At 35.0% G+C, this 26,889-nt stretch overlaps 4 protein-coding genes and 1 long non-coding RNA gene across 6 annotated transcripts; 3 read left to right on the top strand and 2 right to left on the bottom strand.

Annotated features, from left to right (window-relative positions):
• The first annotated feature begins 5,409 nt into the window (after positions 1-5,409).
• Positions 5,410-6,978, top strand: LOC131174393 (uncharacterized). Its single transcript, XR_009144639.1, has 3 exons — positions 5,410-5,549; positions 5,943-6,138; positions 6,221-6,978. It is a non-coding gene; the product is annotated as an uncharacterized LOC131174393 (long non-coding RNA).
• A 720-nt stretch (positions 6,979-7,698) lies between these two features.
• LOC110673143 (uncharacterized) lies at positions 7,699-10,050 on the bottom strand. The gene has a single exon (XM_058137362.1). The coding sequence runs from the start codon at positions 9,286-9,288 to the stop codon at positions 7,840-7,842; it is 1,449 nt and encodes a 482-aa protein (XP_057993345.1). The 5' UTR covers positions 9,289-10,050; the 3' UTR covers positions 7,699-7,839.
• A 764-nt stretch (positions 10,051-10,814) lies between these two features.
• On the bottom strand, positions 10,815-13,614 carry LOC110673149 (galactoside 2-alpha-L-fucosyltransferase). Of its 2 annotated transcripts, none has more exons than XM_021836204.2 (2): positions 13,094-13,614; positions 10,815-12,789 (listed from the first exon to the last, which is right to left on the bottom strand). In XM_021836204.2, the coding sequence occupies exons 1-2, from the start codon at positions 13,377-13,379 to the stop codon at positions 11,333-11,335; spliced, it is 1,743 nt and encodes a 580-aa protein (XP_021691896.2). In that variant the 5' UTR covers positions 13,380-13,614; the 3' UTR covers positions 10,815-11,332. The 2 variants fall into 2 exon arrangements, with proteins under 2 accessions (XP_021691896.2, XP_021691889.2); XM_021836197.2 differs by having other exon boundaries at positions 10,815-12,795; positions 13,094-13,613.
• A 5,150-nt stretch (positions 13,615-18,764) lies between these two features.
• On the top strand, positions 18,765-21,011 carry LOC110673187 (uncharacterized). Its single transcript, XM_021836245.2, has 3 exons — positions 18,765-19,237; positions 20,000-20,073; positions 20,763-21,011. Exons 1-3 carry the CDS (start codon positions 18,971-18,973, stop codon positions 20,839-20,841), a joined length of 420 nt encoding a protein of 139 aa, XP_021691937.2. The 5' UTR covers positions 18,765-18,970; the 3' UTR covers positions 20,842-21,011.
• A 1,461-nt stretch (positions 21,012-22,472) lies between these two features.
• Positions 22,473-23,421, top strand: LOC110673203 (uncharacterized). Its single transcript, XM_021836261.2, has one exon. It carries the CDS (start codon positions 22,625-22,627, stop codon positions 23,159-23,161), a length of 537 nt encoding a protein of 178 aa, XP_021691953.2. The 5' UTR covers positions 22,473-22,624; the 3' UTR covers positions 23,162-23,421.
• Positions 23,422-26,889: the final 3,468 nt, after the last annotated feature.

Below are 26,889 nucleotides of genomic sequence, written 5' to 3'. Positions count from 1 at the left end.
CTCCCTCTAGTACGGTGTGTGGTGCGAGGACGCACCAGGCGGAAGCTGGTGGGCTTGTCACGACCCAGGGATGGAGTTGGGACGTGCTTGTTCAACCAGCTACGCACTAGGGTGGAAACTTCGTGTCCCACATCGGAAACGGGAAGAAAAGATTTGGGCCATATATGTGGGAGCCTTCCTCACCTGGTTAGCATGCTTTTGGGAATGAAACCTCCCAAGGGACAAATCCGTGAGGCCCATGGGCCAAAGCGGACAATACTAACTGGAGAAGGATCGGGCTGTTACAAAGATGTTCTCACCTCGACTTATCCATATATATAAGGATCGGATCCCAGCGAGTTAAGCTCCGCCGCGACTACCCATCCTACCATTACCACATCCATACCATACTCACGCCAACACATGCACACAACTCCAAATTACCTTAAGGTGACATCCACAAATAGGTTCATCAGTATATGCAACACAGAAATATGCCTAGCATTTAACTATATATATATATATATATTTATAAGTGAACGCATGAGCATGCCTTGAATATAATTTAATAATATTGAAATTATAAATAAAATCAATATCAACTCACAGATCAACTGAAGATCCTGAGGCGGTTGGGAAGAGGAGGAAGGTTGACTCGGATTATCTAAATAATTATATTAATGAATTTATCAATATTAAAATAAAAAAAGATTTTAAAGAGTCAAAGACATTCTAAATTTATGCTAGAAATTCGATAGAGTTTCCTCTGTATTTAGGACCTACTCAACCTGTAAGGCAACTCAAACAATACGTCCTAATCTAATGGCCTCAGGCTCACAATACAACAACAACCTACTGCCCCTCTTGGGCTGCCAAACCAGTCAAAACTCACATAACTACACAATTCAGCTATGAAGCTTAAAATTAACATTTTGCAAAAACTATCCAAATTAACCCCAAAAATTCTATAATCATGTCTTATAGTCCTTAGCAATGCTATTTTACTATTGCAAAAGGAATTACAATTTTCTAGCTGCTTACAAATATTTTATAAATTTTATTCTAAACCTAGCATTAGGCAAAAAGGGCAAATTAGAGTTCGGGTTCACCTATGCCAATTCTGACACCTGGAACGCATCTGGAGCATCTAAAAATGGTGGAAAGCCCTGTAATATTGACCCAATTCTAAAGTGGGTTTGACAGCCTACTTGTCTGGCTCGAAAATGCAATTCCGATTGCCGGTGAAATTTTTTCAAAATGAAAATACCTACGCGAAGCCCACAATACCAGGAGTTAAAATATAATTTTTATTTAATTAAAAAGGCTCATTTAAGACTTGAAAAATCACTGGCAAGTTCGTGGGACCCACTGAATTTTCAGTATCAAAAAAATTCTAAATTGGTGTCGTTGTGAAGCTCTCAACAAGTGGATTATGCTAGTGGTCTCAGAATTTCAGTGAGGTTTATGGTTTTGGAGAAATCTAGCCTAGAAGTCGAAATGGGCTAAAATTTCCCAGACTTTATTTGCACAAACCACTCATGAAAATTGGTAACATTGGTGTCTATGAAAAACTCTCGAGGAGCAGGACATGATGGGAACTGGACCTGATTTAATTGGTGGCCAGATTTGCCAGAATCAGCAAAGGAAGTTGAATCGGTGCGTTGAAGGGAGAGAGGTCTTTGGGCATGTTTTCCAGCATGCTGGATTGGTGGCGACGGCAGGGGAGGCTGGTCGGAGGGCGTTGACGAGAGAGGAAGGAGGGGGGAGGGTCGACTGGCGGTGGGGGAGGAAGGAGAGAGAGAAAAAGAAAAGAGAAGGGGGAGAAGGTGGGTCGTGTGAAGGAGAGGGGAGGAGAAAAAGAAATGGGCCAGTTCGATTTGAACGGTCTAGTCTGATCTAGTTTGATTCAATCGTTCGATTTAGAAAACTCGAAATATGATTTTTACTCTGCCTTGAGACTCAAAACGAAGCCCAAAATTTTCGAAAAAATTACAGAAAACTCAGAAAAATTTATAGAGTCTAAATATATTTTTAAATTTACCACGTGATGTTTAAATTAATTTTTAAAAATAATTAAAATTAATTATCTCAAAAAATAAAAACCCGATTTTGAAAACCCATAAAATTTAAATTAAATGCCATAATATTTAATACATTAAAATATTATAATTTACACATAAAATAATTATTTAAAATTTTGGGATGTTACATTCTTTATATTATACTACATATTCAACTGATTTAAGTATTGAAAAAAATTTTCAACTAAGCCACAAATGTTCTTTATATTGAATTTCAGATTCAAGACCCCCAGAGTCGTGAGAGCAGTATAATAGGATCCAAAACCTTGGCTTTATTTGACTAATTAATTTATTATTACATGATTTTGATTCTCCCTTAAATTATAAATATTTATTAAAATTACTTACAATTTCTCTATGTATGATTTTCCTTTTTTGTAATGACTCAGTATAATAATCAACAGTATAACTTATAAAATTATTTCTTAGTTACTAGAAAAAAATGATTAAAATCTATTAATATCCGACAATAATGAATCTATTAATATATATATATATATATATATATATATATATATATATATATATTAATTTAGATTAAAAAACCATCCAAAATTAAATCAAAATTAAAGGAAATAAAGTAATAATTGCCTGATTAAAAAAAATTAGAATATACTAATGTAATTTTAAAAATACAGAAATAAATTTATAAATAATGATACTGCATATTTAAGAAATTTATAGTAATAATTATCCTAAAAAAATTATAAAATGAAATATTGACAATAATATATGTGGGCGATGTTGATTGTATTATATATGTCATAATTGGCAATTTTGTAGGGTTGTTGCCCATCCCATTAATTTGGAACTTATCACATCCATCAGTCCTTTTATAACTCAACCTTAACAACCCATTTAACATTAAAAATTAAAATTTTTAATTCAGATAACTTTATTCTTTCTAAAGATTTTCCATGTATATATATAATATTTGCATTTTGATATCATTGCTATGATTTTCAAAGTTTTAAATATTGAATTTAACCTCCATTCAACAATTTTAATTTTTTTTTTTTTTTTTTACTAGAGAGTTTTAGTTGTAGAGAAGTACCTGCAGAATTAAAAATCCACATCCCTTCATGTTCCTTACCAGCCTTAATGGCTATAAATGAATCAAATTAGTCACTTGCTTCTCTAATTAAGTTTGGTTCAATTTAACTCATTTAAAAAGCAAATTAAATTCGAATTTAATTTTTAAGCTTATTTAATAAATGAATTGAATTTATGTAGTGTAGTATTCAATTTATTAAAACTCGTGAATCAACTCATTTATAGACTTGTAAATTGATTCGTGAACAAATTCATTTATAAAAATATTTATATTAGTTATTGTATTTCATTATATTAATTATAAATACTTATTATTTTATTTATGAATATTAAAAAATAATATATTATTTAAAACCCTAATATAATCAATATATAAAATCTATTTTATTAGATATAGTTATTTATAATTTAAATTTAATTTTTTATAAAAATTAAATTATTTTTTTATATAAAAGCTAATTAAAATTACGTATTATGAATTTTATAATTCTAATCCTAAAACTTTGTAAGTAAATAAGTTGAGGTACTTGTAAGTTGTTCAAAACTCACTTGGATAAAAATTTGATTTAATTCGTTTAGAACTTATATTTTAATCGAATTAAATTTGAGTTTATTGATATTATATTCGAATTTGAGTTTGAGTTTAAAATAATTTTAATAAATAAGTTTAAAATTTTCAAGACTCAGCTCAATCTATTTACACACGTGAAAGCATTCATTGGACCATTGTTTACAAAAAAAAAAAAAAAAGGGACAGTTAATCATATAACAAATAATTATTTTTATTCTATTTCATTGCCCTGCTAAGGAATGCATACGTTATTTTATTGATAAGCTCTTGTATTTTATTTGAATTACTATTGTTGGCTGCCTGTCTGTATGATTGCATGTTTAATTAAAAATTATGTTAAAATTTTAAATGAAATTTATTTGAACGAGTTTAAAAGAATTATATATTAATTTCTGATATTCGAATGTACAGTTTGGTTAGTTAAATGATAAGTATTTCAATTAACTGTATATGTTAAAATTATCTTATTTTGAATTCTGAATCATGCTTTATTCAGATTTCCTCAATTGTATCATTTTAACTGGATTTTTCTCAACCGAATTCTAATAAAATTTCATCTAATATTTATATAAGGAAATTAAATTTTCGTAGTCAGGTATATTATTTTCTCCTAATTAGTTTTACACGCTTCTTTTCTCATTCTAGTTTTAAGTTGAGCATTAAAGAGTTTTCATGAATATCTCTGGTGGACTATTAATCCAATTATTTTCTGATTTGTATATCTGTGCCGTAACAGTTCCATAAATTAGTGTTAATTAGTTAATTGCATGCATTATTTGAAAAAGCCAATAGTTTATTTATTCTAATAAAGATGAAATCAGTCTGGTGGAAGGTTAGTTCTTTGTGATCTCCCAACTAGCAATGAATTAAAAATATTAATTAATGTTGACATTAGTCTTAAACATCAATAATCCAACAAATGATCAAAGAACACCATGTGATGGTACTCTTGGGCTGATTTGCTGGTCCTCCATAGGAAAGTTAAGTATCTTTGATCTGCAATTCAAATGGGGCACAAATAGGTACAATATAAATATCTTACGTGCCCAAATCAAAACTCTAGCATATCAACTTGCAATCAGGGGAAGGTTTTGAGGAGAAAAATTAATTCTCGTTAATTAAAAATTGAAAAACAAAGCATCTCTTCTTTATAAGAAGAATACAAACCTGAAATTATTTTGATAACTGACAGAACAAATTGACAGGATGACAAGTGCGTTCATGAAAAAGAGGATTGCCCTGAATACCACTGTTCATTTCCCATTGATATACTTGAATTCGTTTGTGTTTGTTTCTTGGGAAAAGGAGGAGGAGCGGCTAGCTCCGTATATTAAGGTATTATATTCCATCTGTTTCTATGTGATCTTGGATTTCAGTATTTACCATTGGAATCTGAAGTAATGCATTAAGGTTTTACTTTAGTCTTTATATGTTCATATTATCAGATAAAAACAATAAGTAGCTTTCTGCCAACTCAAAAGCAGATAAATCAAGAATTTTAATGCTTTGCAACATCTCAATCACTATTATTCTTAGTATTTGATGAATATATGAAAAACTATAGTGTTGCCTATGCAACCAGATGATCTAGAACAAAAGGAACACTATGAACGTGATGCAGTAAGAATTGGGTGATGAACATTGATCAGGTCTCTGTTGATTATAGGTAAAAAAGGAACAGCAGTTGAAATTGGATAGGCCTGCAAGGGGCAGGATTTGTGATGCCATAGCAAAAGTCCTAAACATAGTTCATGGAGAGTAAAAACAACTGATCTGCTCCTTGATAGAGGCCTGAATCCAAAGAATTCTGATCCTGGTTTTGCTGAGCTTGATGAAAAAGACAACACCCAAATTAATTGAACTATGTGAGTTAATTGTGTTCTTTACTTGTTTTAGAGAAGCTAACCTCATAGAATTGTAGTTATTACAGCAGAGAATTCATGGCACCAGATCTATGCACTATTTAGCATTTGAAATCATCGCTTGTAATGTAGCATCAACCAAATGAAAATGTTGTATGTCTCCTGGATTGGGTAATCTTATAATCATGTTCTTTAGATTGATGCAACAAAATCCCCACTTCTGATACAAAGCTGCTTCAAAATCAGTTCAGCTTTTCCAAAAGTCAAGTCTCTCCATATCTTAGATATTCTGAGACAAAAATTGCCGACCAGTGATATCATAATTACACTGTTAAAATTCTGTAAATTTCAATTAGTTTCTGCTTCTTATGCTTATTTCAAGAACTTCTCTTACAGCCCAAGGGAGTCATGATGCTGCTTGTTCATCCAAGATTGCAGTTGGAGTTTGACAAAGTGTTGAAGACTGATTAAAGTATCATTTGTATGCACTAATACCTATACTTGAAGGCCAATCTCATTTTCTTGCATAAAGAAGCATATTATTGATGTCTTGGATAAATCTCATCTGACTGCACTCGTCCAATGATTGCAAGTAAGTTGTGATGGTCTTTACTTTGTTTGCGTGGGGTAAATATACATAGTTGTGAGTAAGCTTTTTACTTTTTCTTTTGAAGCAACAAGAGTTGATTGCCCATTTTTTCCACATTGCTTATGAGCTTTGAAACCAAGTACTCCTCAGAAAGTATGTCCAAGTCCTGATTTAAGTTGGCAATTGCAGGTTGACTAGCTTATAGTATTAACAGAAAATTCCATGCCATGGGGATGGGATGCAAAGTACTACTCAAAATATCCATCAAAACACAACTTCAGCGTAATTGCCACAACTTCTTGAACAGCCCCAGGGCTCTCTTCTCAGCACAAGCCACTTGTAGGAGCACTGACAGCAACAGTGTCAGGAATTAAACTTACTAGTTTCATCCATTTGACAATGCAAACAATAACCATCCATCAATGGATTTTTATATAGAATAAATGTAGAACTTTTTTAAACCGTTCCTTCCTTACGAAGTGTCATCACCATTTCTTTGAAGAAAACTGAAGCTTACTTGGATTGGCCTGAGCTATGTAGACCATGAATCAAGGAGCTGTAAGTGGCTTCATTCCATGGTAAAAAATAAAAAAAAGCTGCAAGTGGTAACATGAGGTGAAATTCCACCACACTAGGCACAACCCCTCTTGAATAAGCCTTTTAGCAAACCATTAGCTGCACTAGTTTCTCTAATTTTACATACACAATTGACGATTTCAGTAAATGTATAGGCATGAGGTTGGTACTCTCTGGCCATTGGCAATCTCAGTAAGTTACCGAGAACAATTCACCAATGGCGTCATTTGACTTGAAAAGTTGATTCATGAGGAAGGCATCCTTGGCTCGAGCAGCATCTTTCCTCTCTTGCTATCTAAAGTAAATATTGGAGTTTGAATGACATGTCGTTTCAAGTGGTCTTTTGCAAAGGAAAAGTCGTGGTACGTGAACAACGTACGACTCAAAAGCAGGTGAGGGGAAGCAATTCAAACCTTCGACACCTTGTTTAGGTGAAGGAATACAATTCAAGTAAACAGAATCAAACAGGTCGTTGGTTCTTGAAAGAATAAAGATTGGGACTGTCTCTGGTTTTCTTTTGCTCCCAAGACCTTGATCTTTCTCTGAGACCTTATATTACATCCTAATTCAATGTCCAGAAGATTTCATGGAAATGTGGTAAGCTTCCTTTTCTCCTTTTATTTATTTTATTATTTTTCTCTCTCTTTGTAGATGACATTTAGTTGAGCTTAGTAACTGCTAATGTCAATTCTTGACTATGCTGTTCATCATGTACTAACAATAGCTATTTCTATTCGTACTAAAAATTGAGCAGGTGATGATCGTTGAGGACACAAATGCATATGAACAGTTGTATTTAGTGCTTAATTTCTGATTCTACAGCTAGAATGAAGTAATCTTCATATATAGTTGAACTCTGAATTGAGATACCATTTTTATGAAGACGTTTATGAAGCAAAATACCAATTTGGGTTTATTCTTAAAATTTTCAGACTAAACTGTAAATAAGAGAAATAATGTAATCACATATAACATCAACAGAGTAGAAAAAAAAAATCAGTATTTCATTTATGATTGTAAATCAAATGTTGCGTCATCTAATTGAGCAACCAATCTAAAGTTGAGATGTAAAGTAAGACAACTCTTAAAAAAAAAATTGAAGAAGATGACATACCCGGTCATATCATCTTATAATTTGAAACCTGTCCATCTTCGAAAACTACTGATACCATTTCCTAAGCAAAATGCCATCCCAATCCCAGTCCTTCCTTCATTGCCAATTCCTCTGTAGTACAGCCTCCACTCATCAACATCCCCATCCATTTGCACCAAACAAGGAGATCCAATTCCCTTGTTATCCCATCCATCTTTCTCTGAAGGCTTTAGCACTCCTTCATCTTGAAATCTCCTCCAGTCTTTTAATCCATCAGGTGACACTGCCAATCCAATACTCCTCTTTCCATCAGCGGCAATACCTTCATATGCCATCACATACTTCCCACCTTTCTTGCTCCTAACAACACTTGCATTCATCACACCACACTCATCAAAAGAACCAACTTTTCCTCCTCCCATTATCTTCCCCAACTTCACCCATTTAATCCCATCTCTTGACCTTGCAATCCCAATAGCAAATTGTCCTTTTTCCATGTCAAATGAGTGATAATACATCCTAAGATCACCATTTCCGTGAAAAACAACTTTAGGACTAGCAATAAACAAGGAATCCCATTCTTTCTCAGCACCCACATCAAACAAAGCTCCACTGTGATGATCCCCTTCAATTCTAGCCCAATTTCTCCCATCTTGACTAATTGCCAAGCCCGGCAAGGACTTGAAGATTTTTCCACTGCCATAATTGTTGTTATCAATGCAAAACCTTTCTGGGTTCTCTAAATTTAATTCCAAAGAATCATCATCTACAAAATCCACCTTTTCAGAGCTGAAACCAGAGTAATAAAGCCAGTACACAGCACTTAACGCTTTGAATTTACTGCTTGACATAATAACCACGTCGCTAGGTCTAATGCTCATAGTGTCAAATGCCCACCAATCTTGACCACACTTCATCACCATACCCACATCCCCACTTGATCTAACAGGTTCTACTCCTCTCTCCCAGTGAATGCCATTGTTGGAAACTGCTAATCCTATAGAATCAACCTCTGGGTGTTTACTAGAATTTCCATGGTACCACATGAACCATCTCTCTTCCTCATCGCTAAGGAACCTTTTCACCACTGGTGACCCAATTTCCTTGCTATCCCACGAATCAATGGAACCCAAATCAAACACCAACCCTTTAGATAATGATGGTGATGGAAAAGAAGAGGAAAGTGAATTGTTTGAAACGGGCGTTGATGAATTCTGGGGTTTTGAAGTAGGATTTGAGCCAGTACTCGAATCTTGGCCTCTTCCATTGTTTGTGTTGGTGTCTGGTCTTGTGGAGCAGCGAGTGAGGGAAAGAAGGGTGTTGTTTCTTGAGATAGGATTTGAGGCATAAAGAGTGTGCACGCTGGGATTTGTGGTAGGCCATATTGGGATCAAGGCAGTGGGGTTAGCTACTCTTTGGACAATGGAAATTGCAAGGACATTAAAAGCCTTGGGTATTGAAGTTGCTGGTACTGCAACTTCCATGGCTGGAGAGGAAGGAAGAGTGGGATTGAGTGGTGAATGGAGTAAGGACCAATGAGATGCTGATATCTCTTTTCTGTTTTAGCGTTTGTGACAAAAAAGATCTGGTTAGTAGTTACGGGACGGGCAAGATTTCAAGGAGTCCAGAAGAGAATTTATACGTGGTCCTGTCAAGAACAAGTCTCCGAACCTTTCCTCAACTTCAAATAAACTCAAAGACTGAATATTTTATTATTAAAAATTTTTAAAAAATAATATATATTTTTTTACTACGGCCTTATTAGAAAATTTTGTTCTCAACCGAAAGTATATAGATTTATTTGATATTTTTATTCAAATTGTCGTCAAGTTTTTAACTTTTTATCAGTAAACTTGGGTTTTGCCTGCGGTGTGCTTCCCTTTATAGACACATAAACAGGAAAAGTTTGGATCGGAGAGTGGTCTTTTACATGTATTAGTGCTCTTCAATGAATTGAAAGATGAAAAAAGAAGAATATTATGTACTTACTCTTCAAGATAGGTAGCCTATGAAATAAGAACCCATTGTTCTTGTTCTTTTTAATTTTTCTTCTTTAGCTTTTTCACATTATTCGTTTCAGTAGGGTGCCTTTAGACTCACTAATCACTATGACCAACTTCATTGATTCCAAGCTTCATTATTGCACCATCGTTGAATTGAATTATTCTTTACTTTAAAATCAGCGGTGGGATTTGTGTTTATTTCATGTATCAATGCGAACACGATTAATAAATTGTGTTAAAAATTTAAATATAAATATTGCTTTTTTTTTATTATCAATTAAACTGCAGTTATCAATTAATCCATTAAATTGCAGTAATTAATCCATTAAATTGCAGTGGGGTGAATTGGAAAGTAACTTATTTTTTCAGTTTGAAGCCTTTCTTCTCTCATATAGGCACATGGCTTTGCAGTTTGAAGCTTCTCTCTCTCACTGCTAATTTTGATCTGCAATGGTTTTTTTGGTGCCTAGATGGAATTCTGACAGAGAAGAAAAGGGCAAAATTGAAGGCATATGCTAGATTGATGCAAATTCCCGTCCTCAGGGTAAACGACTGCCTTCTAATCCATATCCTGCTGTCATTGAGGAAATAAAAGCTGAGGAGACAAAGTACGCAAATTTTGAAGAGGCTGAAAGAAAAGAAGACAGCCGAGGCGTTGGACAGACAAACGGGCGACTGGTAATATTAGTGTGGCTTATCTTTATTCTTTGACTTCAATAGCATTGGTTGCAACAATTAGTTAAGTCAGCCAGCCACAGGAGAGATCATATTTGGCTTTTGTGTTTTTCTTCGTTATCAACTAAAGTCCTTTTACACTTACATCTTTTACTTGTCCATATTTCTATTTTTAGCTTGTTTTGGGAGAGAGGAGGCTTAAGAGTATTGGAATCTGTTATCGTTAACCCTTGCAAACTAGTTATCATCTTCTAGACGTGGTCGTAGTCCCATTCCAAATTTGAATCAAACCAGTCTAATCCAAAATCAAAACAATCCAAATTTTCCCTATCTGAAAAAGAAAATTGATCAATTAAATTTAGACCAAACCAAAATCAAATCCGAATCAAAACTAGAATTAAAATCAAAGTTCTAATTCAGTTCCGATCCTCCTGACCCTAAAATGGACTGTGACCAGCCACAGTTCTTTCATTTCCCAGTTCAGTTCTACATTTACATAACTGTCTCAAAATCAATAAGGAATAATCCCTTCTCTACTTCTAACACTCCTTTTTTTTATAAACTAGTACTGGGCCAACAATCTTGATTGCAAAGCAAAAATAACGCCGCTTCTGCACCTTTCCATGATGCATGGTAGTTGTGGTCGTTTCATATACACTACGATTCTCAATTCTGAAGCCCTTCCATAGCTAAATTCAGCTTACAACATTCGTAACTTATTAAGGGAATGTGAATATTGCACTACAATTCCCTAGATACATGCTGTATGGCAGACCTCCAACCCAGATAATTATGCATATCACTTCTAAAGTTTCAAGCAAAATTGGCGAACTAATGAAAATAACAATGGCTACCGCAATTCATCATGACCATCTACCACCTTTAGACCCCAGCTCATATCCTCACAATGTCTCACATGAGGAACGATTGTGCCAGTATCAGTTCCTTTTTTAGCTTTGCAATCGTAAAAGGGAGGAGCATGAAAACACGGCTCCATTGACATTGCCCGGCGACAAGGTGGATCAGGGGCCGTCTCATTTTCAGGCTTGTAAAGTATCCAAGGCTTCAAACCTCCAAGACCTTGTGCAACATAGCCAAAGGTTGACCATGAACTTGTAACCAATGCATCCGTCAAACTTAGGAGGTACATTTCTGCCCATGCCTTCCTGTTGTGCATCTGCTTCTCCATTTGTTGATACCCCTCATCACTTGGCTGGTAAATGCCAACAACTTCCCCAGTCAAAGTTGGGTGTTCCCAATACATGTTCTTCAGATTCTCAGAGTACCCCGAATTTAATGATGTAACCAAAACAGCTTTCAATTTTGGGTTTTCAGAAATTGTGACTACGGAGTCTTGCATATCTACTTCAGGCAACAGTTTCTCCTTCAGAGTACAGGCTAAAACTTGATCCATCACATGTTTAAAAGGACCGGGTCTTGAATCGAAAACTCTTATTTGAATGCCAATGCTCTCATCTGCCTTAGCTAAGTAAGTATGATAATACCTTGTGATTAGTCCCCACACATGATTTGATGGGTGGAAAAGGTACCGCCCCAGGTGATGGAAAACAGTTCCTTTTTCAGGAAATAATTTGCTTAGCTCTTGCTCAAAAGGTGTAATCAAGAAAAGAGATGGGACAAAGTAGTTGTTTGTTTTTATAATCAACCAGGGGACCTTAGCAAGAAGAGATTGATCTTCATGACAAAAGAAAAGCTTATCATGATCATCATAATCATGAACTAGATGGAGGTATATAAAAGACGGGACGGATTCTGTAGAAGCATTTATGACATTATTCTTCAGCATATTCCCGTAAGAATGAGAAGATTTCTGATCAAAGGTTTCGAATTGATCAATGATAGGGAAGTCCATGGGCAATAACCATGATTTCTCTGGAAATGGCTCACAGAAGAGGTCAGCCATGTCCTTACCTCGATCAACAAGCAGAACTCTATTTGTGAGAAGAGCATAAAGAAATGTTGAAGCTAAAGCTAGCATCCTGTTACCCAAGCCACTAAAAGATATCCACACAAGATAGTTACAGTCTGGAGAACCAATTGTTTGGCCAGACTTTAGTTGTTGAAGAGCTCTGTTGTAGGATTCAGTACTTGGTCCACAGCGTTTATGGAGATCCTCGTACTTTCTGAGTCGGGAAATGAGATATGAAGAAGGCTTATGGATTGAAGTCTTCCGATACAGGGAGGACTGGTACCTACTGGTGCAAGAAGCTTCATCAAATCCAGCAGCAAGAAGTCCACCAAGCAGTTTGTCATTGGGCTTGTTATTAGGTTGTGAAAGAACATTTTCTGAGCCTAAGTTGGAAAAACCAACAAGAAAAGTAATACAACTTAGAATAACCGAAAGTATAACAAAAACAGCCAGTTTGGCTTACATTAGACTCAAATTGAATTTGAGTGAGCATAGCTGAAATCAAGCTTATAATACTTCAAGAACTGATTGCTTGCAAAAATGAGGAGATATATCTGCTTGAAATCCCAAATAAACTCAAATTGCATACTTCAAATGCAACCACATTCTTAAAATACCGAAATCAAAAGGCCCAAAAGAATTAAAGCAAATAAAAAAAAGGAAAAATTGAACAAAACTCACCCAGTCCTAGTCCTAAAGATGTGAAAGCTGTGACATTTGGTTGAGCTCTGTTTTCGAGAACCCTAGCTTCAGCGAACCCCAATAACCGATCAGACGGCTGGTGTCGTAGCAACATGGAGAGAGCGAATAATACAGACAAAGCAACCAAACCGGCTGCCAAGATCTTGGTGAGAGTCATGGTACTGGATCCAAATCTCCGGAGTTGGAGTCGAGAGAGCTGGGTGAGGCCGTGATCTGGGTACTTTGAGAGCGATAATCGCCTCCTTGTGAAAGAATTTAGATCCATTCAATTCTGCACTCGTAAGATTTCGTTTTCCTTGGAAGCGAAAATGGTGAAAGAAAGAGTGGAGTGGATCTTTGCTTTTGAGCTGGGACTTTGAGAGGCTTTGGTCCTTTGAAGCGAGACGACTTGTTTATAGCGGGATGCAATGCAAGTGCAGAGAAACACACAGAGAATTCGGCTAAGTGAGATGCAATAACAGGTGATTTCTTTATGGTCTCCTTGCTGGCTACAGATTTTTTTGTAATGACATATTTAAGAAGTTCAATTAAAATATGGACATTTTTCTCACCCCATGTGAATAACGCGTTACAACTTCTGATTTGGAAGGAAGGTTTATACACCAATTTCAACAAGAAATTTAATTGATTTTTTTTTATAAAATCATTCTATAATTATAAAAATATTTAATTTTACTAAAGTAAATACCTTAATTATTTTTAATAAAAATAAATTTTTTAAAAACTAAATGAAATTATTATTTTTACTATTAAATAATAAAAAATATAATGAATATTTAATTAATAATATAATTTATTAAATTTAAAATATATTAATAACTTAAAACTAAAAAAATTATTTAATTTATCTATAAACAAAATCGATTTACAATCTTACTCAATTAAGAGAGGGTGCGTCGCTTCACTAGGCGAGAAATCAAAATAAACCAAATAATATTTTTTATTTGAAGGTGGGGAGAAAACTGACAAAGGAGATTCATTGAAGCTCAGCGGATTAAAAAGTATTTTTTTAATTAACAATTAAAAGGTATTTGATTCAGTTATGTAAGTATAATTATAGTAATTAGCATGATTATAAAAGATTTGTATAGTATAATTACGATAATTATTATTCTTATCTAAATTAGCTCATATTCTCATGTATAGATAGATGTAATATCTCTGTAAATAAGATATAGACAAATACACAATAATTTTCTTCATTACTTATATTCTTTCTTCAAATATGGTATCAGAGCCGTAAAACTTTTATTTTTAGTTTCTGGAGTCTCTCTTCTCTCTCTACATCCTGTTCTGGTTCATTCTTTCATTCCTGTTATTATATCATTTTTTTTTCTCCTCATCTTGTTATTAATGGAGAAATCTGATATTTCAAAACCTATTGCAACAGTTCTGACTGGTTCCAACTATAATATTTGGGTTCAAGGAATGAAAAGTTTTTTGATAGGTCGCAAGTTTTGGCGTATTGTTACCGGAGATATCACTAGGCCAACAAGAGAGAACGATGAAACTGATACGAAATTTGCTAACCGTCTTGAGGATTGGGATAGTAAAAATCATCAGATCATTACCTAGTTTCGCAATACCTCTGTCTCGTCCATCCACATTCAATTTGCTAATTATGACTCTGCAAAAGAAATCTGGGATTTTTTGGCTATTCGATATCAGACCACTGGACTTGCCCACTATTATCAGTTGTGGACTACTCTTCATAATCTGAAATAAAAAGCAGGTCAATCTGTGAATGATTTTCTTACCTAGGTTCAACCCATTTGGAATCGAATATCTCAGGCCAAAATCAGTGAAGATCATCTTCATCTCATTCAAGTTTTAATGGCTCTTCGATCAGAATATGAAGCCATTCGAGCGTCCCTGCTACATCGAAATCCACTCCCATCATTGGATACTGCTATTCAAGAGATTATTTTTGAAGAGACTCGTCTCAGTTTGGATAAAACTCCTCAATTTGAAACTGCTCTTGCAACTTCTCGATCCTCGCATCAGAAATCTGGCAATCAATTCTGTAAAAATTGTAATCAAATTGGTCATCCTTTTGCATATTGTCCTACTATAGAATGCATATATTGTCATGGTTACGGTCATATTCTTGAACATTGTCCCACACGCCCTCCAAGACCAAAAGGAGGGCATTCTAAATTCAAGAATGTCTCAAAGCCTGGATCTTCCTTTGTCATTGCTGTTGCTGCTACTGAGGGTTCTACTGCCATCACCATGAGTGATCTTAAGACACTATTCAAACAGGTTATCTCTTCCAATTCTCCTGCTACCATGTCTGCCACTTTGGGTAATTTTTATTGGCTTTTTGACTCTGCATGTTGTAATCATATGACCACTAATCTTAAATTCTTGTCTTCTACAAAACCTGTATCTTCCTTACCACCAATCCATACTGCAAATGGTACTAAAATGAATATCACACATATTGGTCATGTGTCTACCTCAAATCTTCATCTCCCTGACACCTATTACATCCCTAATTTAGCACTCAATCTTATTTCTGTTGGTCAGTTGTGTGAAAAAGGACTAAATGTTATTTTTTCTCCCCATGGTGTCCAGGTACAGGATCCACAAACGGGACAGATTTTTGGGGAGGGTCGCAGAATGGGTCGATTATTTGAGCTTGCATCTTTACATCTTTCTCAGATATTTGTGTCTGCAGCTACAATCCCTAATTCCTCCATTCACCAATGGCATCTTCGTCTTGGTCATGCTTCTGCTAGTAAAATTCAACCTTTAATTTCTCGTGGATTATTAGAATCTACTAAGTTTGAGTCATTTAATTGTTTAAATTGTCAGCTTGCAAAATAACCTGCATTATCTTTTTCTCATAATAATACTACTTCAGACACTCCTTTTGGTTTAATTCATTCTGATATTTAGGGTCCTTTTCCTATTTCTTCAATAAATAGTTTTCGTTATTTTGTGATATTTATTGATGATTATTCTCGGTTTACTTGGATATATTTTTTGAAACATTGATCTGAGTTATCACAAATTTACATCACATTTACAAAAATGATTAAAATTCAGTTCTCTTATGACATTAAAATTCTCCGAAGAGACAATGCCATGGAATATCGAGATTCTTCTTTACTTCAGTTTCTTAGTCAATAAGGCACCGTTGTTCAACGTTCTTATCCTCACACCTCTCAACAGAATGGGCAAGCCGAACGCAAGCATCGCCATATTCTTGATTCTGTACGTACTCTTCTTCTTTCTGGCTCATGTCCAGAAAAATTTTGGGGAGAAGCAGCTCTTCATGCTGTTTATATTATTAACCATCTTCCTACCTTAGTTCTTCATAATTTATCTCCTTTTGAAAAGTTGTTTGGACAACCTCCTGACTATTCCATCCTTAAACCTTTTGGATGTGTTTCTTTTGTTCTTTTACAACCTCATGAACATACTAAATTAGAACCCCATGCTCGTTTATGTTGTTTTCTTGGTTATGGCATTGAACATAAAGGGTATTGTTGTTGGGATACTGTTTCTAGTAAGTTATGCATCTCTCGTCATGTTACCTTTTGGGACAATACTATGTTCTCTTCTCTTTCCAAATTTCATCACTCTGTCAATCCTGACTCTCCATTTTTCACTGACTCCTCCGAAGAGCTATTTTCAAGTCCTGATCTAGGTGATTGTGATGTGCTCAATATTAGCCCAACTACACGTGCCCTTGTTGAATCTGCACCAGTTGTTGATCCAGTACCTGCGCCTGCATCTCATCCTAGCACTACTCTTCATTGTTCTACCCGTGTAAGAGAAACTCCTCATTATCTTTCTGATTTTCACTGTTACTCTACTATTACAACCCTTCATGAGCCTCGTTCTTATCGTGAGTCAAGTACTGACCCTCTTTGGCAGCAAGCTATGACTGACGAACTTCAGGCTTTAGAGAAAACTCATACTTGGGATTTAGTTGATCTTCCACCAAACAAGACCCCTATTGGTTGCAAATGGATTTACAAAATCAAGACCCATTCTGATGGAACTATTGAATGCTACAAAGCTCGCTTAGTAGCCAAAGGGTACACTCAAGAGTATGATATCGACTATGAAGAAACTTTTGCTCTAATGGCCCGATTAACATCTGTTCGCAGTCTCTTAGCTATTGCTGCAGTTCGTAAATGGAAACTTTTCTAGATGGATGTCAAGAATGCTTTTTTTCATGGTGATTTAACAGAAGAGGTTTATATGCATCCTCCTCCTGGTTATCATTCTCCTCATAAGGTTTGCAAACTTCGGCGAGCCTTATATGGATTAAAACAAGCTCCCAGGGCCTGGTTTGCCAAATTTAGTTCCACTCTTGCTCAACTTGGTTTTCTCTCTAGTCCACATGATTCTGCATTATTCACTCGCCAAACTGACAGTGGTATTGTTCTTCTGTTGCTTTTGTGTTGATGATGTGATAATAATAGGAGATGATTCATCTGGTATTTCAGAGTTACAACATTATCTCAATCAGCATTTTGAAATGAAAAACCTGGGTTCTCTTAGCTATTTTTTGGGTCTTGAAGTTTCTCAAAATTCTGATGGCTATTATCTATCTCAAGCCAAGTATGCATCCAACTTACTTTCTCTCACAGGCATCACTGATAGCAAAATAGTATCAACCCCATTGGAGCTCAATTGCAAACTTACACCTCTTGATGGCACTCCTCTTGATGATCCTACTTTATATCGACAGCTTATCGGGAGTCTTGTTTATCTCACAGTTACTCGACCTGATATTTCATATGCTGTTCATCTGGTCAGCTAGTTTATGTCTGCTCCTCGCTCAACTCATTTTTTGCAGTACTTCGAATCCTTTGTTATATCAAATGCACTCTTTTTTATGGTTTGCACTTTTCCACTACCTCCTCCCTAGTATTATCTAGCTACTCTGATGCTGATTAGGCTGGTGATCTGACAGATCGTCGCTCTATAACTGGTTATTGTTTCTTTTTAGGTAATTCTCTTATCTCTTGGCGTAGCAAAAAGCAAACTGTTGTTGCACGTTCTAGCACAGAATCTGAATATCATGCTCTTGCTGATGCTACATCTGAATTACTTTGGTTACGGTGGTTATTAACTAATTTGGGTGTTACTCATTCTTCTGCTACAATGCTTCATTGCGATAATAGAAGTGCCATACAGATTTGTCATAATGATGTATTTCATAAGCGTACCAAACACATCGAAATTGATTGTCATTTTGTACGTCATCATGTTGCTCATGGCACCATATGTTTGATTCCTGTTTCCTCTGTCAGCCAAACCGCTGATATATTTACAAAAACGCATCCTCCTGCTCACTTTCGGGATCTCTAAAGCAAATTCAAGTTAGCACTTGTGCTACCATCTTGAGTTTGAGGGGGGGGAGGTATTAGCATAATTACAGCAATTAGCATGATTATAGGAGATTTATGTAGCATAATTACAGTAATTATTATTATTGTCTAAATTAGCTCATATTCTCATGTATTTATAGATGTAATATCTCTGTAAATAAGATACAAATAAATACACAATCATTTCCTTCATTACTTATATTTTTTCTTCTAACAAGTTCAATTTCAACAATATCGATTTTTTTTTCAATTCTGATTCGGATTTTTTGTTCGGTTTGGAAAACTCGAAATTTGTGCACAACCCTATTAATATGCTATTAATTGAAACGACGCTGTTTTTATTCGTTTCAACTTTCTTCGCAACGCGCTCCATTTTGTTTTCTTTACGACTCCGTTTCTAGCACCGCCATTCTTCTTAGCCACCGCGTCGTCGCTTCTGCTGTAGTCGATCTCTACATCATACAGGCCAACACAGTGAGGCAAGCCCTCGCCATCCTTTGTATAAATGGCGTTGAGAATAGGGATGCTCAAGACCGCAGTTGGTAAGTACGGGTGCACGTTGTCGCTCTTGAGATGGGCTCACATCGCATCAATGCCTTCACCGTTGGATGGCTCCCTCCAACGCACGACGGCACCTCCAGATATGGTTTTGCCAGAGTTCGATACGAACCCAGATAACGTCAATAGCAGCTACAGGAACAACTTAGAGTGTGGGTTCCCGAGTTTCTCCTTCGGTGGATCCATAGAAGTGATGGCTGTCCCTAAAAAGAAGGTAATTGCTCGCCTCATTTCTTTCTTTGATTGGTCTACTATTATTGCTTACCTCATTTCTTTCTTTGATTGGTTTACTATTATTCTTATTAGCGCTATCGTCATGATTATTTGTGTTTATTGATGTTTAAGACCTGGATTTGGATTTTTTTTTTGGTTGGGGTTTAGGTAGCTGTACAATTGGTTTAGCTCCGCTTATCGACAATTCTGGTGTTATAACTTTGAATAAATATTGGGTTGGGCTGCGCAATTTCTGATATTGCTTACTGATTGCCAATAAAAAAAGGATAATTTTCCTCTCTTGTACAGTTTGGCTTGCTTGCTTCACCTTTAGTGTGTGAGAAGAACACAGTCTTGGATATCTAATGTATTCAGAAATTCTAGACACAGTCTTGGAGTTTCATGATAGTCTCATTTTGATCGTATGTGTTATAAATCCACAATGCCATGTGCAAGTGCATGGAAGTTTCCCTTCTGAAACTCTCACTGATGCTTACCCTCTCGTAATCTCTGATGCAGCGATCCTAAAAATTAGTCATTAGAGGTTCTCTTGTGAGCATTTCTTTTGGTTTGTTGTGACTGGTTAATAAGTGGTATATCTTTCTTTTTTTTTTTTAATTGCGAGGTTTGTTGGTTCACTTTGCGCTAAACCTTGATTTTCCAAACACTGAAAATCTGTTTATCTGTGATTTTATATTATATTTGTTTATTTATTTTTGAGGGATGTATGTTAGTGATTCTTAATGCTTTGTAAACCATGCAGGTGTCTCCCCATAAGAGAGGCATAAGAAATGGACCAAAGGCTTTGAAACCAACACCAGTTATTATTCGTTGCAGGTAAGGATTTGCCAATGATGTTTACAATTTAGGGAATCAGTTCATTTAGAAGTACTTGTCCCTTTATGTGATGACATCTAATCCAATTGGTTAGAAGATTTTTGAATCATTGCTGCAGAAAGTTTAGTTGGAAAATTAAGTTTTGCCAATGAAGAACATTTCTTGTTTGACTTTAGAAATTTCGATGTTCATAGAAATGGTAATATCTTCTTGAAATCAAGTTTTCTCAAAAAAAAAAAAATTGTTTTCTTTATTTTGCATTTTATGTTAGTTTATGATTCAACAGAGAAGGAGCTTAGGATGGGGTCTGTGGAGTACATTATCTCACCTCTCCTCTTCTTTTTTTTCTCCCTTTCCTTGGGAAGAAGAAGCCCCGAATAAAAGGGATCAACTTTTAAGGGATGATAAAAGAAATTTGAACAATCTCCATTATGAAAACATTTAAGTGGAGATGAAACTGAACCTGTTCATTTCAACTGCATCTCTGATTTTCAAGGAAATAATGTGTGATTCAGTTTTCACCATTAACTTTGAAATTCATTATAAACCCTTGTAATTAGTGTTTCCCAAAATCATGAATTACATGATGTATTTGATTCCATCTCCTTGAATATTTGCTAAGAATGAAGTATGCTAACGCCTCAGTGCATAATCTTTACTGCAATGATTTATTTAATTTTTTTTTTTAGGAGTTGTGGTAGAATCAAGCTGCCACACTTTTACTGTTGCAGTGGTGACAGAGGGAAAGCTGGTGAGCAAAATAACTAAACAAGGAGCTTTTAATTACCTGCCAGCTGAGATTAGTGAACTATGAAGTTCAATAAGTAGGTTTTTCTTGTCAATGGTTGAAACTTTATCCGATTATCAGCAATTTGAATTGACTTTTTGTGGGAATTTCAATTGCATTTTGCTACTATATTATCTACTAGTTTTTTTCAGTTGGGATTAAGGCTTAGCTGTAGTTGTATATGTGAAAATAGTTGCCTGTTGGAATGGCATCCATCTTCTCAGTAGTTTCGATGAATTCAATATTCAATTGGTTGGTAAAGTTAGAAAGGTTCAATGAAAATGAACCACCAACATCTTTCTGGACTTCATGCTAAAACTGGTAGCACTTGAGCACTGTTTTTGGTACGGTGCATGAACAACAGCATGAGTTCACAGTGCTATTCTCATGGTGTCCCTGTCTTGGTGCTTCAATGTCTTGGTGTTTACATGACAGGAAAACTCTGCACATGCCCTCGGAAGAGATCGGTGAATTTATTGCCTGGATCCTGGAGATACTAATCGGACTATTAGAATTACATGCATCTAATACTACGATTATGGGCCCGTTCATATCAACACAAAATCTGCGTCATTTTAGTTTTTCGTCAGCTTATAAGGAGTAAAAAATCGAGTTAAAGATTTAGTATTAAATGCCCTCAGATTTTGTGGCCGGCTTCTACTTGCCTATAAATAAGTATTTGTCAAAATCCTCAATTTAGTCTATTTATTTATTTATTAGAGAAATTTAATTTAATTTATTTTTAATTTTTTATTTAATTTAATTCAAAAATTTTAATATAAAATTAATTTAACTTAAAATTTAAAATTTGTGTTAAATTTTTTAATTTTTTTAATTAAAAAATTAAAATATTTAACTTTTTAATTTTGAAACTAAAATTTTTAATTTAAACTTAAAAATTAAGAAATTTAGTTTTTAAATTTTTTTAATTTTTAAATTAAATTAAATTCTTTCAATAAGTAGGGTCAAATTGAGATTTATTCCAATCGGTATAATTTCTACTTAGGCTTGCTCATGGGCATGCAAGAATGGTTCTTGTGCGTGTCATATTGGTGCCTTTAACATCCTCAATCGCATGATGCATCCCTTGCATAATCAGATTGAATCCCTTTTAATAGGCTGCTCCATTTTAAGATGGTTCAATTGGAAAAGTATTTTTTTGTCCTAAACGTTTGTAAATTGGGCTCAATACGTTTGTTTAAGATTTTCCGAAAACTAGTTTGAAAATAAATATAAATTAAATAGAAAATAATATTGTCAAATAAAACTATACTAAAGGTAGATATAGATATTTCTGTGTTCAATGAAAATAAATATATTCAATCTATGTAAAGGGCATTTTTTTTTTCATATCATTGATAAAATTAGAGCTTGATTTTAAAAATTATTTTGTAACTATAAAAATTAAATTAGTTCATTCACTATATAAATGAATTATATGCTCGCAATCACGTGGCATATCAAAAGAGTATAATTAATGTAATTTTAAAAAATAATAAAAATCAATGTATATTTAATTAAAAAGATTAAAATAATTAAAAGAGTATTATTAATATAATTTTAAAAAATAATAAAAATCAATGTATATTTAAATAAAAAGATTAAAATAATTAAATAAATGAGAGTAAAATTGCAACGCCAGTCAGCAATTCCAGTTTTGTTTTGGCCAAAAAGAAAAGAAAATGGCAATTAAAAAAATAAGCAACCATCAGCCCCGATGAGAAGCCTTGTCCAAGGGTTCTAAGGAGGTTTTAAGCTATAGTCATGGGTGCTGTATTCTCTTCAACGACGACGACGACCGCAAACTCAATCGATTCTCACAGTTCCAATTGTACCATGGCCTCTGCAGATCCCAAATCCCCAGAATCAGCTACTCATATTCCCCCAAAGGATGAAATGTCAAAAGAAGCCACAAATTCCTCAATTGGCACCCAAACCCCAGAAGAATCAGATCAAGCTACGAAACCTACTGAGGAAGAAGAAGAGGAGGGAGAGTGTGGGTTCTGTTTGTTCATGAAAGGGGGTGGGTGCAGAGATGCTTTTATAGAGTGGGAGAATTGCGTCAAAGAGGCCGAAACTAACGAGGAGAATGTTGTGGACAAGTGCTTTGACGCGACTGCTGCCTTAAGGAAGTGTATGCAGGCTCATGCTGATTATTACGAGCCTATTTTGCAGGCGGAGAAGGATGCAGAAGAGAGGGTCATGAAGGAATTGGAGAAGGAAAAGGCATCCGAATCAAATGTGGCCGAGAAGAAAACAGAGAAGGTTGTGGATTCCAAAGATTCGATAAGTGGTAAATGAGAAAGCTAGGTGATTTTTGATTTTTTTTTTCTCCCCTTGAAAGAGAAATTCCTTTTGTTTATGCTAATTTTGGAGCTAATTAATGCAATAGAACGAATTAGGAATTGAGATTTACTTCCTATTATCGATATGGATATCGGGTTAATAGGAGACGATAACTAAAGAAAATGTTAGAACAAATGAATGGTGATTACTTTCAGTTGTATCTACATTTAATTTAACAATCATTTTTTGGTTATTGATGTGTTTTTGGCTGACTAGCATATCTCAGCTGCACAGTTCATTATGTTTTGGGTTTACTTGTTTAATAAAATCTTTTGAGTTAATGTTCTCTATCAAAACTTCTGCAACGCCGGTAAATTCACTACTCTTACCAGTTGACTTATGTTATCATGAGAATGGTGATATGATTTATGCATGTGTGTGTGTGTGTGTGTGTAGTGGTGAAATGGAGTTTCTAAGGAACAGTGCTGTTAAATATATAAATTTTTCATTTTAATAGTGGGATTTTCCTCGTGAATTCTGATAATATGTGTATTTAGAGCGATAAAATCACGACTATGTTCAATTTCTTTCTTACAATCCCTAAACTTAAGCTGGTCTTTTAGCTCTTTTCCTCTGAGGTTCTTCTCCTTTACCTAGTAATATTTCTAATTGATGTTGCGGTAGAAGCTGAGTGGTGGAGCTTGTTGCAAGAATCAGAAGATGTACTTGTTTTTTGTGACTAGAGTTACTAAAACCTTTACCAAATTGACATACTTTATAATGCAGATAGTTTTGGGACATCCAATTACTGTTTTCTACCAATGTTGGCATGATATTTCAAATTAATGCTGCATGTGAATAATGACTGTTAGAATTGTGCTTCCTACTGCTTCTTTCTTATCCATTCTTGGTTTTTGGCTTCATCAAATTAGTTGTTCAAGGCTGATGTGAAAAGTTTAGATACTTTCATTTGATCTATACAAGTTAATTTGCCTGCGTTCAGGTGTGGAAAAAATGGTTCTTGATAACAAAGGATATCCAAAATTGAGTCGAGCAGGTACCCGCAACCAAAGAAAAGCTTAGGGAGAGCTCCCAGCACAGTGTTGGGAGTTCCACTTTGATGATTAAGTCAGACATCTCACTATCAAAGAGTTTTACATCTCACTATCAAAGAGTTTTCATGAGAAGCAGTAATAGGTTACAATATGTTGGTTTTTCATGCCTTCTAAGGGGTGTATTTATAGTTGAAGAGAAGTGATTACTGAACTTCCACTCCTAGTTGGAGTCTAACATTATCGTTTTAAGTGGTTTACCATAATTTGGATATATGTGTGATTCAATTTATCTACAGTCATTCAAAAGGAAGGCTTATGCGTGTTGAGAGATTCTGGTGCTCGGATTCAACAATCAGGCGGTCAAGGCTGAGCAGAAATTATAGTCTTTTATAAGTTCTACTCAGAGAGAGAGAGAGAGAGAGAGAGAGAGAGAGAGTAAACCCTAGTGTCAATTTTTGTTTCTTGTATTTTGGGTGGGCTTCTAATAGATGAGACGCGAGAAGAGTCAATAGAAAGTTAGAGCTTTGGAGAAGTACTCTAGAGTCAAAGGGTTTTAAGTTAAGTAGAACGAAGACAGAATACATGCATTGCAAGTTCAGTGAAGGCCGAACTGGTAATAGGGAATGAGTTAGTTTGGATGGAGTAGTACTGCCCCAAAGTAATCACTTTAAATATCTTGGTTCAATTCTTCTAGTAGATGGAGGATGTGAGGAGGATGTTAGTAACAAGATTAAAGCCGGATGGGTGAAGTGGAGAAGTGCCACGGGAGTTTTATGTGATCGCAAGATTCCCAATAAGTTGAAAGGAAAATTTTACCGTACAGCCATATGACCGGCCATGTTATATGGTAGTGAGTGTTGGGCACTGAAGGAGTCGTATGTGTCTAAGCTAAGAGTTGCGGAGATGAGAATGTTAAGGTGGATGAGTGGTCATACTAGACTAGATAAAATCCGTAACGAGAGTATTAGAGAAAAAGTAGGAGTGGTGACAATTGAGGATAAGTTGAGAGAAGGGAGATTGAGGTGGTTTAGTCATGTGAAGCGTAGATATACGGAGGCTCCAGTTAGACAAGTAGAACACATTAGGTTAGAGGATAAAAAGAAAAGAAGGGGTAAACCTAAACTAACTTGGAGGAGAGTAGTACAACATGACTTAGAAGCATTACACATTTCTGAGGATTTAACCCAAAATCGTTTAGAATGGAGAGAGAGAATCCATAGAGCTGACTCCAAATTCTTGAGATAAAAGTTTAGTTGAGTTGAGTATTTTGGGTGGGCTTGCATGTTCAGGCACACACAAGAAAGATGGAAAGATGAGAGAGATTTGAAAACCCTGCTTCATATCAACAAACCCATGCATTCTGGCAACATCTTTGCCGGTCGCTATTGCCAAAATACTGTTACAGCTTATTTTAATATATAATTATGATTAGCAGAAGACCCTGCTTTCACTAAGCTATGGTCATGGGGAATCTTTTCTCCAACATCAATGGTGTTAGATCTAAATACTATTTTTTCTTTAGTTAGTTCAATTGCAAATATTTTACTTTGACAAAGTTATTGGAGAATCTAACGCAATCCTCCCTGTTCTGATTTTTGAAGAGGCAAGCCTGAAGTTGTTTTTATGCTTTTGTTGTATGCATGGACTTCTTTATTTTGATGAGGATATCTATCGGTTGAATTTACAGAAAGAAAAAAATAATTTTGTTGATCAATTAGTTGGAGCTTGTATGGACAATATAGTATGTTACTGATGGCGATAATCATACTCGTTCTTATAGATACCATAGAAGTAGAGCTCAGAGCAGGTTCATGTAACTTTTTTTCCTGGCAAGTTCTTGTTTGTTATATTTGTTCCTCATTTAATATACTCAAGTATTGAAGGCTGACGCGTGACCCAGAGTTGGCAATTATTGTTTATACCAATACCAACTATGAGAAGATAAAATTAGAACTTCTTGATGTTGATGATTATAACTTGCTATTTTGAGATGCAAATTGCAAAGTCTGGCTAGCTTTGTATGTGATGATTCATAGTTTAATCACTCGCTGGTCACCTCCTCCTGGCCTTCAGCAGCTTTTAAATCACTCCTTGCTTGTTAATGTTGGGGTTTCAAGACAGAAAATAAAACCCCTTAATAATATGGATTATAAATTGTTAACAAGCGTAGCATCAATTTATCATAATTCCAGCAGCAAATTATTAATAAAAATATGCTCCATCACGATCAGATCAAATACAGTAAGAACACAAGTTCAAATCAAAGAGGACAAACCACATCAGTTTTGAGTCTACCACTATTTAAAAAGTGAGGTGACAAACACCTTATCTTATCCAAGTTTTTACAACAAATACACAAATTAATCTCAACAACAAAGAGATTAAATATAAGAGGAGAAGATGGAGAAGATGGAGAAAAGTCCATAGTTTCATCAAATAGCACAACACTATTTTTAAGCCTATTTTCTATCATGGAGAGCTTCAATTCTCAATCCAACCATGCATAAAAATCAAAGTGTCTTCTATTTGGGAAAAATTATGTGGATGGTATCTCAATCAAGAGGTGCTCTACATAAAGTACCTGAATGTAAAATCATCTTATCTTTAATTTAAGTAATAGAAAACTCTCCTATCATCTTCAATAGCTAGTTTCTATGTTATTTATATTAATGTAACATTTATCAAATT

Source organism: Hevea brasiliensis, chromosome 2 (assembly GCF_030052815.1).
Source record: "Hevea brasiliensis isolate MT/VB/25A 57/8 chromosome 2, ASM3005281v1, whole genome shotgun sequence".
NCBI classification, from domain to species: Eukaryota; Viridiplantae; Streptophyta; class Magnoliopsida; order Malpighiales; family Euphorbiaceae; genus Hevea; species Hevea brasiliensis.
Note: the sequence above shows the minus strand (reverse complement) of the source record. Positions and strands in the feature narration are given on the sequence as shown.